This window comes from Cyprinodon tularosa, unplaced genomic scaffold (genome assembly GCF_016077235.1).
Source record: "Cyprinodon tularosa strain WSP-4 unplaced genomic scaffold, ASM1607723v1 ctg39, whole genome shotgun sequence".
In the NCBI taxonomy this organism is placed as follows: domain Eukaryota; kingdom Metazoa; phylum Chordata; class Actinopteri; order Cyprinodontiformes; family Cyprinodontidae; genus Cyprinodon; species Cyprinodon tularosa.
Window position 1 is genome coordinate 444,347 of NW_024039107.1, and position 16,273 is coordinate 460,619.

General features: G+C 36.7%; 1 protein-coding gene across 1 annotated transcript; it reads right to left on the reverse strand.

Annotated features, from left to right (window-relative positions):
- Positions 1 to 860: 860 nt before the first annotated feature.
- On the reverse strand, positions 861 to 14,093 carry LOC119791428 (cell adhesion molecule 2-like). Its single transcript, XM_038297501.1, has 4 exons — positions 13,946 to 14,093; positions 13,162 to 13,261; positions 9,185 to 9,226; positions 861 to 1,302 (listed from the first exon to the last, which is right to left on the reverse strand). The coding sequence occupies exons 2-4, from the start codon at positions 13,253 to 13,255 to the stop codon at positions 1,103 to 1,105; spliced, it is 336 nt and encodes a 111-aa protein (XP_038153429.1). The 5' UTR covers positions 13,256 to 13,261; positions 13,946 to 14,093; the 3' UTR covers positions 861 to 1,102.
- Positions 14,094 to 16,273: the final 2,180 nt, after the last annotated feature.

Consider the following 16,273-nt stretch of genomic DNA (forward strand, 5'->3'; position numbering starts at 1 on the left):
TCACTTATCTACTCAATTCAAGAAAAAAATCACTCTTTTAAAGAAAAACATTTTTTTTCCCAGTGTTTGGTTGAAATCTTGGTGTCAGAACGGACTCAGAGCTGAACCTTCAGAGGCTCATGAAGGCAGTTACTAAGTCAGCCTTTTATCACCTGAAGAACATTTCCAGGATTAAAGGACTGATGTCCAAGCAGGATCTAGAAAAACTCATTCATGCATTTATCTTTAGTAGAATTGATCTCTGCATCAGTGTCTTCATAGGTTTGCCTAAAAAGTCCATCAGAGAGCTGCAGCTGATCCGAAACGCTGCTGCCAGAGTTCTCACTAGAACTTAGAAGTAGAGCACATCACAGCCGGTTCTGAATTCCTTCCACTGGATCCCTGTAGCTCAGAGAATAGACTTTAAAATAATTTTGTTAGTCTAGAAATCACTGAATAGATCAGCACCTCAATCCATAACAGCTCTGTTGTCAGTAGATCAACCTCCCAGACCACTCAGGCCTTCTAGTTCCAGCCTACTCTGTTCACCCAGAACTAAAACCAAACATGAAGAAGCAGCATTTAGTTCCTAAGATCCACTGATCTGGAACAAACTGTGACAAATAAACTGAGGTATTGTTATTTTAATGTTCTGATCCAACTGTTTTATTTTCTTCTCTACCTGCTTTCATCCTGTTTTTTCTTTCTCTTATTTTTGGTTTAATTGTTTAAATTGTTCTACAAAAGTAGAACAATCTCCCAGATATGTTTACTGAAATTTTTAATCCTACAGGAGATCTGTCTGCTCGTTGCTCTCACTCTCTCTAAGCTACTCTGTTGAAGAACCAAATATGAGACCTAAAATAAATGAACTCATTGAATTAAAATACACCGATAAAATAGTTTATTTGCACAGAGAATTAATCAAACTAAATCAGCAGAAAGTGTTACATAACAACCAGCCATGTCTCAGTACCTTTTCATGGGGCTTTATAAAGTAAAAGGTTTACAAAATAAGCAACTCATAAAGAATATTCATTATCTTACATATCTGTTCTTTCATTTGAAAAATCTCATCAGTTCTTAAGTTGAATTTATGTTTGGAGGATATGTTTTTTCCCCATCAGTCGTCTTTGTTGGTCTTTAGAGGTTCCTTAGACTGAAGCGCCACATCAGAGCCGACAGACTCGTCTTCTTCGTTGAGGACCTCATCATTCTCTTCATCCGACTCGTTGGTGACATACGAGCCTTTTTGTCTGGATAAACACCAGAGCAAAATGGCGATTGTACAGAGAAAGACCAGCAGCACAACGGAGATGATACCTGTGAGGTAAAGATATGGAAACAGTAAACACTGATATCTATGATAAATTTGTTTAGAAGAGCCTGATTTTTGTGGATTGTGTTGAAAGTTAATGTGTCAGTCAGAGCAGATGTCAGTGAAGGTTTCAGGATTGGACCAAGGATCAGATTAAAACCAGCAGGTCATAGATCAACACAACCTCCTTCATGGTTGCATAAGTCATCAGTTACCAAGCAAACATGTTTAAATTATTCATATATACTAATATTTTCTCTACATTTTAAATCAATTTAACCTTTTATTTAGCACATTGTCAGACATTTTAATAATCGACATTAGGGCAGACCTGGGACTCAAACGTTGAGTAAAATGCTACTGTAAACCCATAAACCTCACCTGAACAGTTTAGACCTCAAAACCTTCATCTTTCACATAAGGCTATAACTTTTAGGGAATGCGTTCCCACACTCAGCAGTAAGCCTGATCATCTATTCATCATATATCTTATAATTATCCTCACTCATCTCTCTCTCTCTATAGGGCAGGGTTGTCAAACTTAGGCCCTTGAGGTCAGATATCCAGCATCTTTAAGCTGTGTCCATGATCCAACACACATCAGTCAAATTTTTGCTTTACCTGCTCGTTATCTAATCAAGTTCTCCAGTAACTGTAATATTGATCCTAAGCTAGTATCAGTCTTGGCTCATTATCATCATTGCAACGCTGAAGCTTAAATTTCAGGAAATTGCTCCATTTCCTTTGCAATTCTGCTTAGTGCTGCTTCTCTGTTTGTGCAACAGTGCACCTCTTTTTCACTCTCTGCAGCTCACCGCCCTTCCCCTTTCCTGAGAGCTAAAGGAACAGGCCGTACTTTTTTCTCTCGTTTTCCCACCCTTACAATTAAATTCAATTTGGTTTATTTCTATAGCGCCAATTATCAACACGTGTCATCTCAAGATATTTTACAGTTCACCAGATCATACAGTCAATTTGATAAAAAAAAATTTCTATCTAATGAAAACCAGTTTATTGCATCGACTCATTGACTAGAATGCAATCCCTCATATCCCAACTAGGTTTGCCTTAAATCGCAGGTCTTCAACAGGGGGTCTGCGAACCCTAGGGGGTCAACGGAGGTACTGCATGAAAGTTTTGATTGATTAGACTGCAATTTTTTCCACTAATTTAAATATCTTTAAATCCACATTAAAATGAATTCAACACACTGTAGTAAACAGATAAATGGAGGCAGAAGATGTCTTTCAGTCATCAATGCACACATTCAGCGACACACAGGAGCTCTTTCAAGCTGGGCACCGTTTCATTCACAACACCTGTCCCATCAACCAGGAATCAGAAATACTTCAATAATCCCATGGCGACATTACTTTTGTTATATTACTCCATCTGTAACAGAGCTACTATAGGGCCAGTTTGATTTAACACAATTTCGTACTATATATATAATTAGGAGCTCCCCTCTCCATCTCGCCATCAGTTTGGGGTCCTTGGCCTGGAAAACATTAAAGACCCCTGATTTAAACCATAATGTGTAGGCTTGAAGCAGAAACACACCTAAAAGGACCAGAGTTTGACACCTGTTCCTGTAAACATTTTAATTTTGTATTATAAACTTTATCTCAATTTGCTCCTAAACAATAATATTTTACATTTCTTTAGGGAAACTTTTTATTTATTTATTTATTTTTTTTATTTAAGCTTTTTCAGAGGTAAACAGACAAGACAAAAAAGAGAAAAAAATACAGCAAAACAGTAAACAATTATTATATTAATAGAGCATATTAAAGCACGAGGCAGAGTCAGAGAGGACAACAAATAATTCTGCAGACATTGTGTCAAGCAGATCAACATAAAACATGGGATATCAATAAAAAGAAGAGTGCAATAAAGGATGACAGTATTGAGATAATAATAAATAATTATAAAAAAAAGAATTAAAAAAAGAAAAAAGGTCCAGAAAAGATTCATTTTAACCCATTATTTTGAATATGTCTATTAAAAGGACCCCACACATCTAGGAACTTATCATGATTGTCTGACAAAGAGTATCGAATTTCTTTGAGATAGATACAGGACGCCATATCATTGAGCCCTTTCTTAAAGCATAGAGGTGTAGAGGATTTCCATTCCCTCAGAATAACCCCTTTTGCAACCACCAAACCAAACATCAGAGCCTGCTGCAGAGACATGGGAAGAGTAACAGAGAATTTAGAGCAACCCAGAATTATCAAATGGTTTTCCGGATATAGGGCTTTGCCATAAGCGTTACTTTAAAATTTAAATATTCTGTACCAAAAGTCCATAAGCTTAGGGCAAGAGCAAAACATATGACCCAAAGTCCCATTGTCTGATTTACATTTGTCACATATTGGAGAGACACTAGGAAACAGCTTATTAAGTTTGCTTTTAGAAAAGTGCAAACGATGGATAACCTTGAATTGAATAAGTTGCAATCTGGAGTTAATGGAACAGGTTTTGATCCTTGACAGACTCAAATTCCACATCTCATCTGAAATTTCGACTAGTGTATCAGAAGCCCAGGCCTCTTTTATATGATTAGTAGAAGGAGATGAACTGAAAAGATTAACAAAGTGAGAGATTAGCTTTCTAGAAGTGGGTGGCTTTTTTATAAGCTTGAAGAAGCGATGTTGTACTGATATGGTTTCAAAGTGAGGGAAATTTTGTCTAACAAAATTGCGAACTTGAAGATACCTGAATAAGTGGCTAGAAGGAAGACCAAATTTGGATTGGAGTTGCGTAAAGGAAGCAAAGCTGTTATCAATGTATAAATCCTTGACAACAGCTATGCCTCTATCTAACCAGTGCTTGAAAACTACATCCAAATTCCCTGGCTTAAATGCTGCATTCTGAAAGATGGGGGCATAAATGGAGAAATCAGAGAGATTCAGAACAAGCTTTATCTGCTTCAGAATCCTAAATGATTTTTTTAAGAAGAAATTATCCTTTAGCAACTGAAAGGGGAAAGAGAAGTTGGACAACACTACAGCGGAAAAAGAGGAAGTAGTAAGTGCTATGGAAGCAAGGTTTTCATTCAGTGGCCAATTGGGCAATAATGAGTTGACCTCTTCACCCTTCGAATAAACATGACTCCAAAAAACCCAGGTTCTACAATTACAAGCCCAGTAATAATGACGAAAATCAGGAAGGCCAAGGCCACCCTCAGCAGTAGGTTTCTGTAGGTGAGACTTAGAAATTCGAGGGTGTTTACCAGCCCAGATAAAAGGAATTATAATGGAATCTATCATCTTAAAAAAAGAAGCAGTAAGATAAATGTGTATATTTTGAAAAAGATATGTCAATTTTGGGAGGAACACCATCTTAACGACATTAACACGACCAATCAAGGAAAAAGGGAGAAGCTTCCATCGATCCATCATAGATTTAAAATTGTTGATTAACTCCAGAAAGTTGTATTTAAAAACAAGTTTAGGGTCCCTTGGGATATTTATACCCAGATATTCTAAATGATTTGTGGAAACTTTGAATGGTAGGCTACTAAGAAAATCAGTGTCCAGATCATCAGAAAGAGGCATAAAAATACTTTTGTTCCAATTAATAGTAAAACCAGAGAACGTTCCAAATTTTTTTATAAGAGTAAGAAGCGGAGAAAGGGAGATTGTGACATCTGAAAGAGTCAAGATAACATCGTCAGCATAAAGGCCGATCTGTAGTATAGTCTGAGATGCCAGTGATCAACGGATGGGTCCTGATGGAAATAGCAAGGGGTTCCATGGCCAGTGCAAAAAGTAACGGTGAGAGACAGCACCCCTGTCTGGTTCCACTGTGTAATGGAAAAGAGGCAGACCTGTCATAATTAGTCAAAACTGAAGACTTGGGGTGAGCATAGAGCATTTTTAATAATGCCATAAATTTATCACCAATCCAAATTTTTGGAGGACCAAAAACAAATAGTCCCATTCAATTTGATCAAATGCCTGCTGAGCATCCAATGAAATAACTGCAGAGGCAGGAAGTCCGATACATAACTTGTAGGAGTCGACGAGTATTAGAAAAAGAATATCTATTAGGGATGAAGCCAGTCTGGTCAGGATGAATCAGGTGAGCAATATGTTTGTTTAGACGGGTAGCTAATACTTTTGCAATTATTTTTTGATGGCAGTTTAGTAAGCTTAAAGGATGATATGAGGCAACATTAGAGCAATCCCTGCCTTTCTTCAGGAGGAGACAGATATCAGCATCATACAAACTCTGAGGGAATACTCCCTTACTAACTGAAGAGTTCACCATGCGCAGAAGAAGAGGGGCAACCAGATCCAAATGACTTTTATAAAATTCTATCCCAAACCCATCCGGACCACAAGCCTTACCAGAAGATAAAGAATTTCTTCAAGTGTAAAATTAGAATCTAAGTCTAACCTGGCGGATTCATCCAGAACAGGGACATTTAAATTGTCCCTATTAATTGCTGTAATAATTGAAAAAGGTGTCATTTATGAGTTTAGGGTCAGTTAACATTAGCCCAGAGGGGAAATAAATTTTATGAATAGCTCTATCTGCAAGTGCGCCTTTGATTTGTCTGGAAAGCAATCTATCATACTTGTCCCCTAGTTCAAAATGTTTTTGTTTAAGTTTGCGAATGTAATTACCAACTTGTTCCCCAAGCATGAAATTGTATTCAGATTTTATCTTTAGGATAGCACCAAGTATATTTTCATCATTTGAATTCTGATAGCCGTCCTCAAGAACAGTCAATTTAGCCTGAATATCTGTAAGACGCTGTGATCTGGTCTTTTTGGCTGAAGACTGATAAGAAATAATATTTCCCCTTAATACTACTTTAAATGACTCCCACAGAACTGAGTCAGATACTTCTCTGTTGTCATTAAAAAAAAGAAAATCTGAGATTTTGGAAGAAACATAATCCTGAAATGATTGAACAGAATTAATAGGGGGAATAAATTTCCAATTAAACGACGGAGCATAACGTTTAAAGTTTAAAGGAGCGTGATCTGAAATCAAGATGCTGTGATACATTGAGCTGACTGTATGTGAAATTAATTTTGAATCGATTAAAAAGTAAAAAATTCTGGTAAAACTACCATGGGAGGGAGAAAAAAAGAGTATTTACGATCAGAGGGACGCTGAAGCCTCCAGATATCAACTAAATTTAAAGACTGCATGAGATTATTTAAAACGGATACTGATTTCAAAGAAGAGGCAGCTTTATTTGAGGACCTATCCAGCAAAGGATCGAGATAGCAATTAAAGTCACCACCTAAAATGATTTCCCTATTATTACATTGTGCAACAATATCAAATATCATGCAGAAAAAATCGGGACAGTCATAATTCCAGGCATAAATATTTAATAAGGCAACAGGGATGGAATTGATATCGCCAGTGACAATGACATATCTTCCTCCTGAGTCTGCAGACATGAAGTTAAAGGTAAATGGAATGGATTTACGAATAAGGATTGCGACCTGGAGATTTTAATTCAGATGTCTTGAAGTAGAAACACACCTAAAAGGACCAGAGTTTGACACCTGTTCTGTAGTAGTGGAAACTTTTTCATATCTGTCCTCCCCCTCCTTACTACAAAACTAAACTTAGTTTAGAATTAAACTAAACTTAATATGTTTTCAAGGCTGGAAGGACGCTATACCATCACCCTAATTGTCAGACTCTTGGTTTGTTAGTTCCTGTTTTTCTTGGTTTTCCATTTGTTGTCCTCTGCTGCCCTCTTGTGTCCTCTTTCCCTTGCTCTGTTTTCTGTTCTGCCCTCACCTGTTTTCAATCCCCTCGTTAGCCCTCTCTTTGTCTCTGTCCCCTTTAAAAGCCCTCCCTCTTCAATTCCTGTTTGCTGGATCCTCGTCTAACGTCTGTCTGCGTACCTCGTCTCTCCCTGGCTCCTAGAATTTTGGTTTACTCCTGATGTCTCCCTGGTTCTGGTTCGTCTGTTATTTCTGTTGGATTTTTGATTCCTGCCTCAGTTCCTGTAAACCTCATTAAACCCACCTAAATTCACCTCATGACACTAATGTTTAGCTCCATCCACAGATTTTTATCAGATTCCAGTCAGGATCTCAAACATTTATAGTATTTACCGTCAGAAGAAAAATGTTGGTCAGATTCACTTTAAAACTACAGAGAATCTTTTCAGGGTGTGAATAATTTTGGACTTAACTGTACCATGGATATATCAAAGAATTCGGGTTTTTTATCTGTTAAATCTTTATAATCCAGTCAAACAATCTCATTAGGGTGATATAAAAACATCTTTTTTCAGTTTTCTGCACTGATTTAAGAAAAAAAAATGAAGAAAATAACGCAATTTTACAGTTTCCATGGTTAAAACGGCTTTTACATTTGTTCTTTACAGAACAGGTTTTCAGAACTCATTCTAGGATATTTTGATTTATGGCAAAACAATGAAACCAAAAAAATTGTCTGTTAGCTGGGGGTCCTTTTTATTCTCTAAAGTTCCCTTTACTCCATACGACTAAGATGTTTCCATTAATCTTTGCAGCTCAACTTGAAATAATACTTAGAGGTTTTTTTTCCTTAATTTTCCCTTTGGTGATTTTGTGGTCATACTTCTTACCTTATCAACCAGGTCAAAATGGTTCTTTTGTTCATTTATGTGATCTATTATACTGCAGATGATTGAAAAACACCCAAGTATTAAAGGTACACTATGCTACCGGTGTTGATTTTCCAGCGAGGCTCCCCCCAGAGGGTGAAAGTAAAAGTGCACTGTCGTAAATATGCACAGCTGTTCTCCTGGTTTCTCCGTCAAGCCAGGCGCGGTTGTTTTGAGCTTAGCAGACAGGCGAACGCAACGAATGAGCATCTGACGCGCCGCAAACGCGCTGCTGCTCGAGATGGAAAAATTTAATTTTTGCTGCTCGACGCGCCGCGTCAACCAATCAGAGAAGCTGATCTGGGAGCTGGCAGGGAGAGAGACACAGCGCTGATGATCAGAGCGCTATGATCACTCCTCTGAAACAGTTTATTGACGCCTAAATTAACTTAAAATGAAGAAATCTGCCGGCAGAATATGTTCGCTTTTATTATCCTGCTGCCTGCAGTTTGGATTATTTAGATGAAAAACACCTACCAGCTGCCGCGGTGAACCGTGAGGAGGCGACCCGGCCAGAGGCTGCTGATGAAGGGATTCCTACTGTCGGCGCACCGCTGGTATGTGGGGGTCTGAGCGGCTCCGACAGAAAAAATATTGGAAGGCAGGATGATAATGTGAATGAACTGACTGCACTGATTACGTTTTCAGGTGGATTTTCTCACTTAAAAACATATTAAAACTACTTTATTCCCACTGATCACAGCAAATATAGCTGCAAGGCAGAGAAAGGATAGTGAAGCTCCGCCCAACGCGCGTCAGACACACTTTTGCACCGCGCAGCCAGAGCAGCAAAGCTGCTTCAGCCGCTCGTCAAAACTAACTGGTACAAGCAGTAAAAATGAAGCAGCACACGCGATTTTGCTGCTTTTGCTGCGTCCGGTGTGAAAGCAGCACTGCACAAAGATCGCCACTGTGCTAGCAACGAGCATGCTTTTAACTGGGGGGTGTAGCAGTTCTCGCCGTAAAGCAAGACCGACTCTCGCGAGACTTCTGAGCCTGTGGGTGCGGGTCAGGGCTCCTGCAATTGCAAGTGCGGTATTTCCCCCACAGACCACCAGGGCGGCCGAGAATACCTTTGTTCAACCTGAAATGACTCATTTAATCATCCAAAACGTTATGGAACACATTAATTAACTGAAAAATGTTGCATAGTGTGCCTTTAACAGAAAATGTGTTTTATACATGAATGAGAGGAGAGTGCAACAAAATTAGCAGTACATCATTAAATCTGCAAAGGAGTTTACAGTATGTCTCACCTCCTATTAAGGCTGCAAAATCCTCTGTGCTGCTGTAGATATCTGTAAAGACAGAAAGATTCCGTTTAGATGTAATTCCTATTAATATATTCATTTTGATTTGTTGTTGCACTTTGTCACAGTTTGAATGTTTTAGTGCTGAAACCCAACATTCAGCTTTTAACAATCTATAGACATTTTGGACATTCATTTAAAGATTTCTATAATAAAGAGATAAATAAATTAGGAGTTTCATATTAAAAGCTGAGAAGGAAAAAAACACATTTGACCCCATGATATAAGTTTATAAAAACAGAAAATGTCATGATTTTAACACATATCTCTTTTTGTCTGGTTCTCTTAAAGCTCTAACTCAAATGTTTAAAGATTCCCTTGGTGCATGTATACTTTTAATGCAGTAATAACCTTTAGATATCTAAAGATATCTATTTAAAATTAAGGCTGTTATTTAGATAATAGACTTTATCATAAACTCCACAGTCATTTTTTTTGTTTAAAGATCTCTTTTAGTCATTTTGCGATCCCAATCTGTTACTTTGTTTTGTTTTATGGATATTAGCTTTGTTTTTTACTGCAATAAATTAATTTCTCAGGGACATCTTTGCACATTTAGCCCTGCTGTGGAAACCACGTCCTGTTGATATCAATGCTTGACACTTATCTCCATGGTGACACGCCCCAGGGGGCTTCAGGCTGATAAGACACACCCTGCAGTAAAACCGCATTACATTGTTTTTAATACTCCTAAGACGTGTGAATGAAAGCATGATTTGGGCCCATCACTGATGTCACATGAGGTTAAATGATTTAACCTGACATCAATTAATCAGTAGAAGAAATACATGCATTAAATAAGAACTTGATCTATCCGTTTGAATGTAAAATCATTTTATTCAGAATGTCATCACCTTTTTTATAAAGTGATTTTAACTGCATTAGAATGTTAAACCATTGAATTAGAACTTTGGGTTTTGTGGAGCTCAGAGGTTCAGAGCCTCAGCAATTCAAGCGTCTTGCTTCAAGGTTCTGATCAGTGAAGCTTGAAGCTGGTGCTGCTGAGCAGTGAGTAACTCTGGTGACAAAACCTGTAAATAAAATCTTCTTCCAGCATTTAAGGTTTGCACTAATAACTTCAGTAGCCTCTCTTCAACGTCTGATGGCAGGAGTTAGATTGGTTTAAGGGCCACATGTGATACTTATGATAATTATCAATACTTTTAAATTCCTCTTTTTTAATTTAAATCAACCAGTTATGGTCTTTATTTAAAGTGAAACTACGATTTTTTGGTCTGGCTGTAGCTCCTTAGGCGTCCACTTCGCTTATTTTCTAATGAACATCTTAGAACGTCTCGTTTACTTTTTTAAAGTCGTAGGGAAATCATATTTAAATGTCAAATCATTCTGGCTTAAATGTGTATATAAATGTACTTTTCCTGCGTTAAGCCAACAGCTGTGTGAAAATTTCTATTTAAAAAAAAGAATCCTGTCTTTAAATCTGTGTTTTTTTTCACCTTATTTTATGCAGGTCAGTTAGTTATACGTCAGCTCGTACACGTAAATTCGACCAATCATATATCAACGTCATCTGTCAATCAATTTTTTTCAGTCATAGCATATTCATTCATATGTCGCAGCTAATATACGCAACGATTGAAATAAGCATAATTTCCTTTGCCATTGAGTTGCGTCCCAGTGTTCACAGGATGGACGTCTGTGTCTTCTGCAGGCGTAGAGCTAACAGAACTGGCAGCGTTGCGAGGCAAGGGCTCAAACATGTACGGCTGGAAGCCTTCTACACCAAACCAAGCTTCTGCCGCCCTGGCGTCCTCTTCCACAACATCTTCGTCCCGCTTTCCTCCTCTAAATAAAAAATGGATGACGGAGGAGATTCATCCACGACCTCCGACACTAAACTCTCCTCCTCTTGCATGTTTGCGCTGTCCATAGCGTTCCTTGACAGAATTGTTGCTACAGTAAGTGCTACTTGGTCCCAATTGAATTTCCCACTGGGAACCTACTAGCACAAAGTTGCTAAGTGGTTAGCAAGATGCTTCCGACAAACCAGCCACAATCAAATAACTTGCGAACATTCCACCAAAACAATCCCGCCCTCTTGATAAACGACCAATCAGATTCACTTTATTCACCCATGTAAAGTTGGGCACCACTCGGGAGAATTCAGAAATGCAACGGTTGGAACAGCCGCTTCCCTACGAGCTTTAAATACAAATGAGCTACTTTATAACCAGCCTCCTTCAGGTTTCAAAGTCTTCCTTTTCGCCATATTTGCAGTTTGTTAGGACAGGTACAATAATCTACTAGCGAAGGAACCTTTTTATTACCTAAAATTCTATGAAAAGATGTCAATGAGATGATTATATGCTGCTTTGCATTTTAGAATTAAAGTCTAACCGAGAGGAAAAGGAGACTCAAAGAAAAACAAGATATTTAAAGACTCCAGGCGTACAGCAAAGGGTCACCTAGAAGCAGAGATGGGAAGTAACAAAGTACAAATACTTTGTTACTGTACTCAAGTAGATTTTTCTGATATTTTTACTTTACTTTACTACTTATTTTTATGGCGACTTTTTAGTTCTACTCCTTACATTTTTACACAAATATCTGTACTTTCTACTCCTAACATTTTTAAAAATTGGCTCGTTACTTTAGTTTTGAATCATTTCAATGGAGTTACCGTTATTATTTTTCACGTCATCAATACCAAATTCAATCTAATTGGATGGGAATCTACGTTGCATTTGACGCACCACTACAAGATGAATCGACAGATTCGGCGGCATTCTTTCGCTGCAAATCATTGCAGCTTGGTGGCGGTGGCGTTAGCATAGTAGCATCGACGACGAGATGATTGAAAATGAACACAACAGAGATCTAGTCCTATTGGCAGACATCCATTTAAAATGTAGGCAACGGCATGAAAAAAGTGGTTTCTACTTTTACTTTTATACTTTAAGTAAATTTACAAGCCTGTACTTTGTTACTTTTACTTGAGTAAAGAAGTTTAATCAGTACTTCCACTTTTACCAGAGTATTTTTTAATACAAGTATCTGTACTTTTACTCAAGTACGGAAAGTGAGTACTTTTGCCATCTCTGCCTAGAAGACAAATACTGCAAAACTAAATAAGCTCAAATAAAACAATCAATCACACTAACATGTAAATAGTAATTGTTAGTTAGTTTATGCAATTTATCTGTTTAAAAAATTTTGGGGTTAGTTGCACTTTAAGAACATTTTACTTCACAGCTTTCAACTTCTTCAATCTTTAATGTTTTAACATAGTAGCCTGTTTGGTACCTCTATTAGATTAACTGCATTCATAAGGCAGTAATTTGATGTTAGCTTAGCTGTTTTATTTTGCAGTCTTAGAAACATCCAGCTTAGCACTCTAAACATTTAGCTTAGTAGAGTTTAGCTCACGACATATAATAAAAACATCAAATAAAAATAATTGCTATGGCATTTATTTATCTCTGAAAACATTTGAAGCAATAGCAACTTAGCTTTGACAAAGAGAAAATTAAGTTAAACTTGTTTCCATTTAAAACTTGTAATCCTCCCTCACTTGGCCTTACCCTGATTTTTCAATAGTAAAGAAGGGAATATATTTTCAAAGTGGTTTCCTCCATAATTTTTTATTTTTACTACTTTTAGATCAAATGCATCTAAAAATGTGGCATCAGTACAGAAAAAAAAATTCCTAATTTGTTTCTTTAATTTTTTAAGCAGGCCTTTTCTGTTAAATGCAGGGAACATTAGAGGGACTTAGGGATTTAGGAGAAGAAAAAACTCCTCATTTATAATAAAACTCCTCATTTATAATAAAACTCCTCATTTATAATAATTTATAATAAATCTCAATGTTGCAGACAGATGCTGTTTATCTACTGTTCATGTGTTAGACTTTGGAAAAACATGATTTATAAACCGATGATGTGGTCAGTTAGGATACACACCCTTCCTTCCAATCTTGGTCACAAGGTCTGAATAAGTTGGATATGTGTCAGTCGATGTTTGAGTCAGAGGCGAGGGAGTCGTGTAGGCGTTCATCTTCACCTGGAGGGATAATAAACAAAGGCTTCCATTGAAAACTTACTGATTTCTTTGTATTATTTCCTAAGATTATATGCAGATTTTTTTCCCCAGAGAACTTTTTCATTGTTTTTATTTTTTTATATTTTGCATTTAATGATTTCAGGCCTACAAACTCATCCAGATCTGAATGGATGAAGGAAAAAGCTGCTAAAATGCAGCGGTGAATATTTGCTTGAGTTGCCTAATGCTGTGTACTAGACACAAGATTCTTGCAAAATTAACTTGTGTGTGAAGTGTCATGGAATAATCCAGTCTTTTAAAAGCTTTTGGGTTTTTTTTTTCTGACTGTCATAAACTCAGATGGACACCAAATTAACTCAGAGGTGATGTTTATCATAATGTGTCATGCTTCACTTAACTCTGACACAGCTGCAGTGCATCCGGACAAAAAAACAACAACAAAACAAACCTGCTGCTGTATTTTGAATTATAAATCCTTTTTTTTCTTTTAAAATAATTGGAGTCCTTGAAACACAATTTAAAAAAATTAATTATATATGAACAGCCTTAAAAGACCTGCACTGTATTAGTTAAGAATATTGCCTGCATTGTTTTAATACATAGTAAAAACAAAAGCTGAAACATTTTCATCTGGATGCAATTAGTCTAAAAAGAACGACAAAGAAGCAATGCAAAATAACTTACAAGTTTTCAGCCTGTAGTTGTTTAATCCTCAATAGGAACAAACAGAGAAAGAGAATAATATGTTTTGAACAACACTCATATACTTTGAGTTGGGTGTGGTGTTGCTCCCCAGGGTTCAGATCTGTTCCCCCTCCGGCCAATCGCCGAGCTGACTCCACCTCTGAGATGCTCCACAGCCTGCAGATGTTTAAAACTGTGCAGCTCACAGCTTTCTTGCATCATCCTTGTTTATTCATCTTCATCCTTCACATTGATATTAAACCTAAATATTATGCAATAATGTTGACATTGTTGTTTCACTGAAGATTTACTCATGAGAAAGGGTTTGTTTGAAAAGCTGATTTTTTTCTCTCTTCCAGAGTAAAAATGCCTCTTCTGTGTTTTCAACCTATAAAATCTTCTGCAGGAAACAAGTAAAACTTGACATGAAGTCATTGAAAAACAATTTTAAATGTTTTTGTTGATCTAAAACAGGAAGTTTGTGTCTTCCTGATCTACTGAATAACGTCCTGCATTTGCTTTTATGCCTCTTTTCATCCCTTTGCATAAAAATCCTGCTTTTTCCTGCACACATGTATTCATTTTGTTGGGTTTTCCTATTACATGTCTTCTCGTCGTGTCCAGCAGGGGGAGCTAGTGATCCACTGTATGTGAGAACTGAAGTTCCAGGTCTGGAGGTCTGGAGGTCTGGAGCTGATTGTGTTCACATGACTAGCTTTAGCTTTGTAGATCAGATGGTTCAGTCTGAAACATCAGAAGGCAAATTACATCACAGAGATAAATATAATGTGCCAAATGTGTGTTAAACATGTAATTTCATCACATGCATGACAGTCATACTCTAAATGTTTTCTTCTTGTTGTTCCAGGTTTGATCCTCGGAGCTCAGATCTTCCTGAACAAACCAGGTTCTTAGTGAATCTGTTCTGAATTCTGTTCTGTTTGGGATTCTGAATGAAGAGAAACTTACTGAAAGTTTGGACTCAATGTGTCATATCAAGGATCTTTATTATTATATTATTATTATAATACAGTTGAGCTGTTTTGTATTCATATCAACAAAGGATTTCAAAGTGGTCTATTTAATTGTAACTTATCAATTAGTTTATCATTGTTAAAATGTTATGGAAGAATCAGGCTATTACGATTTATCTCCCAATATTAAAAGCATTTTTATTTAATTTAAACAGAAACTTCCTGTAGTTTATAGTAGAGCTTTTTTGTTCTCATATTAAAGCAGATGGTAGCGTGATTGACTGTTTTATTTAGATATAAAATAACATTATATACTTAACTTGTTGATTTAATTATTTAGAAAAAGCTAGAGTTCCAAATGGATTTTTAAATTAAATTGTTTAAAACGACAGCGGTTTTGTGTTTTACTTTGAAAGAATTCACCGGAAGTGTAACCCTGAGTGTTCTGTGCTAGCTTTATTTTACCTGTAGTTAGTCCTTGTAGCCACCAGGGGGCAGGGGCATAAACCTGGCGCTGTCTAAGCGTATTTGTAGCTCTGTAGCGAGCCGGTTTGCAGAAACTGCTTCCCAGTTTTACTATGTAATTACGACCTAAGACCACAGGAGGGCAGTAAATAGACCATGTGGGCAGAATATGTAAACATAAAATATTCTTGTTCTATGCTTTATTTTGTTTATAGTTGTATTATGTTTATAGTTTTTGCAGACATTGATTATAAAAACAATTTACTGTCAATATCTCTGGGATGAGACCTGAAAAAAGTATTTTTTTGGGTTTATTACAAGTTGTGGCCCAGTGTTAAATAAAAAAAAAACCCAGAAAGGCAACAGATGCACCATTGACAAGTAATTCATGCTGGCAAAAGACATTTTTTTTTTTTTTTGTAAATTAAACTCCTTCAGTTCTCTTAGTTTATTTCTCCTCAGGCCTGAAAACAGAAAAGGACAAACATTTCCTCCATGCTTATCTTGCACTCTTAAAAAAAAAAAAAAAAACGTACGCCCAGCCAGATCCAGGCTGGTAGTACAATTGACAGCCTATTTATAAACTTAAATCACCCATATTGATCATAACTGACCAGAAACAACAACAAAAAAGACAGTAAACTTAATTTTTTGTATTCACATCAACAAAGGATTTCAAAGTGGTCTATTTAATTTTAACTTATTAGTTTATCATTTCTAAAATGTTATGGAAGAATCAAGCTATTAAGATTTATCTCCCAATATTAAAAGCATTTTTATCTCATTTAAACAGAAACATCCTGTAGTTTATAGTAGAGCAGCTAGCTTTTATTCTCATATTTAAGCAGATTGTAGCTTGACTTACTGTTTTTTAATATATATAAAAGAC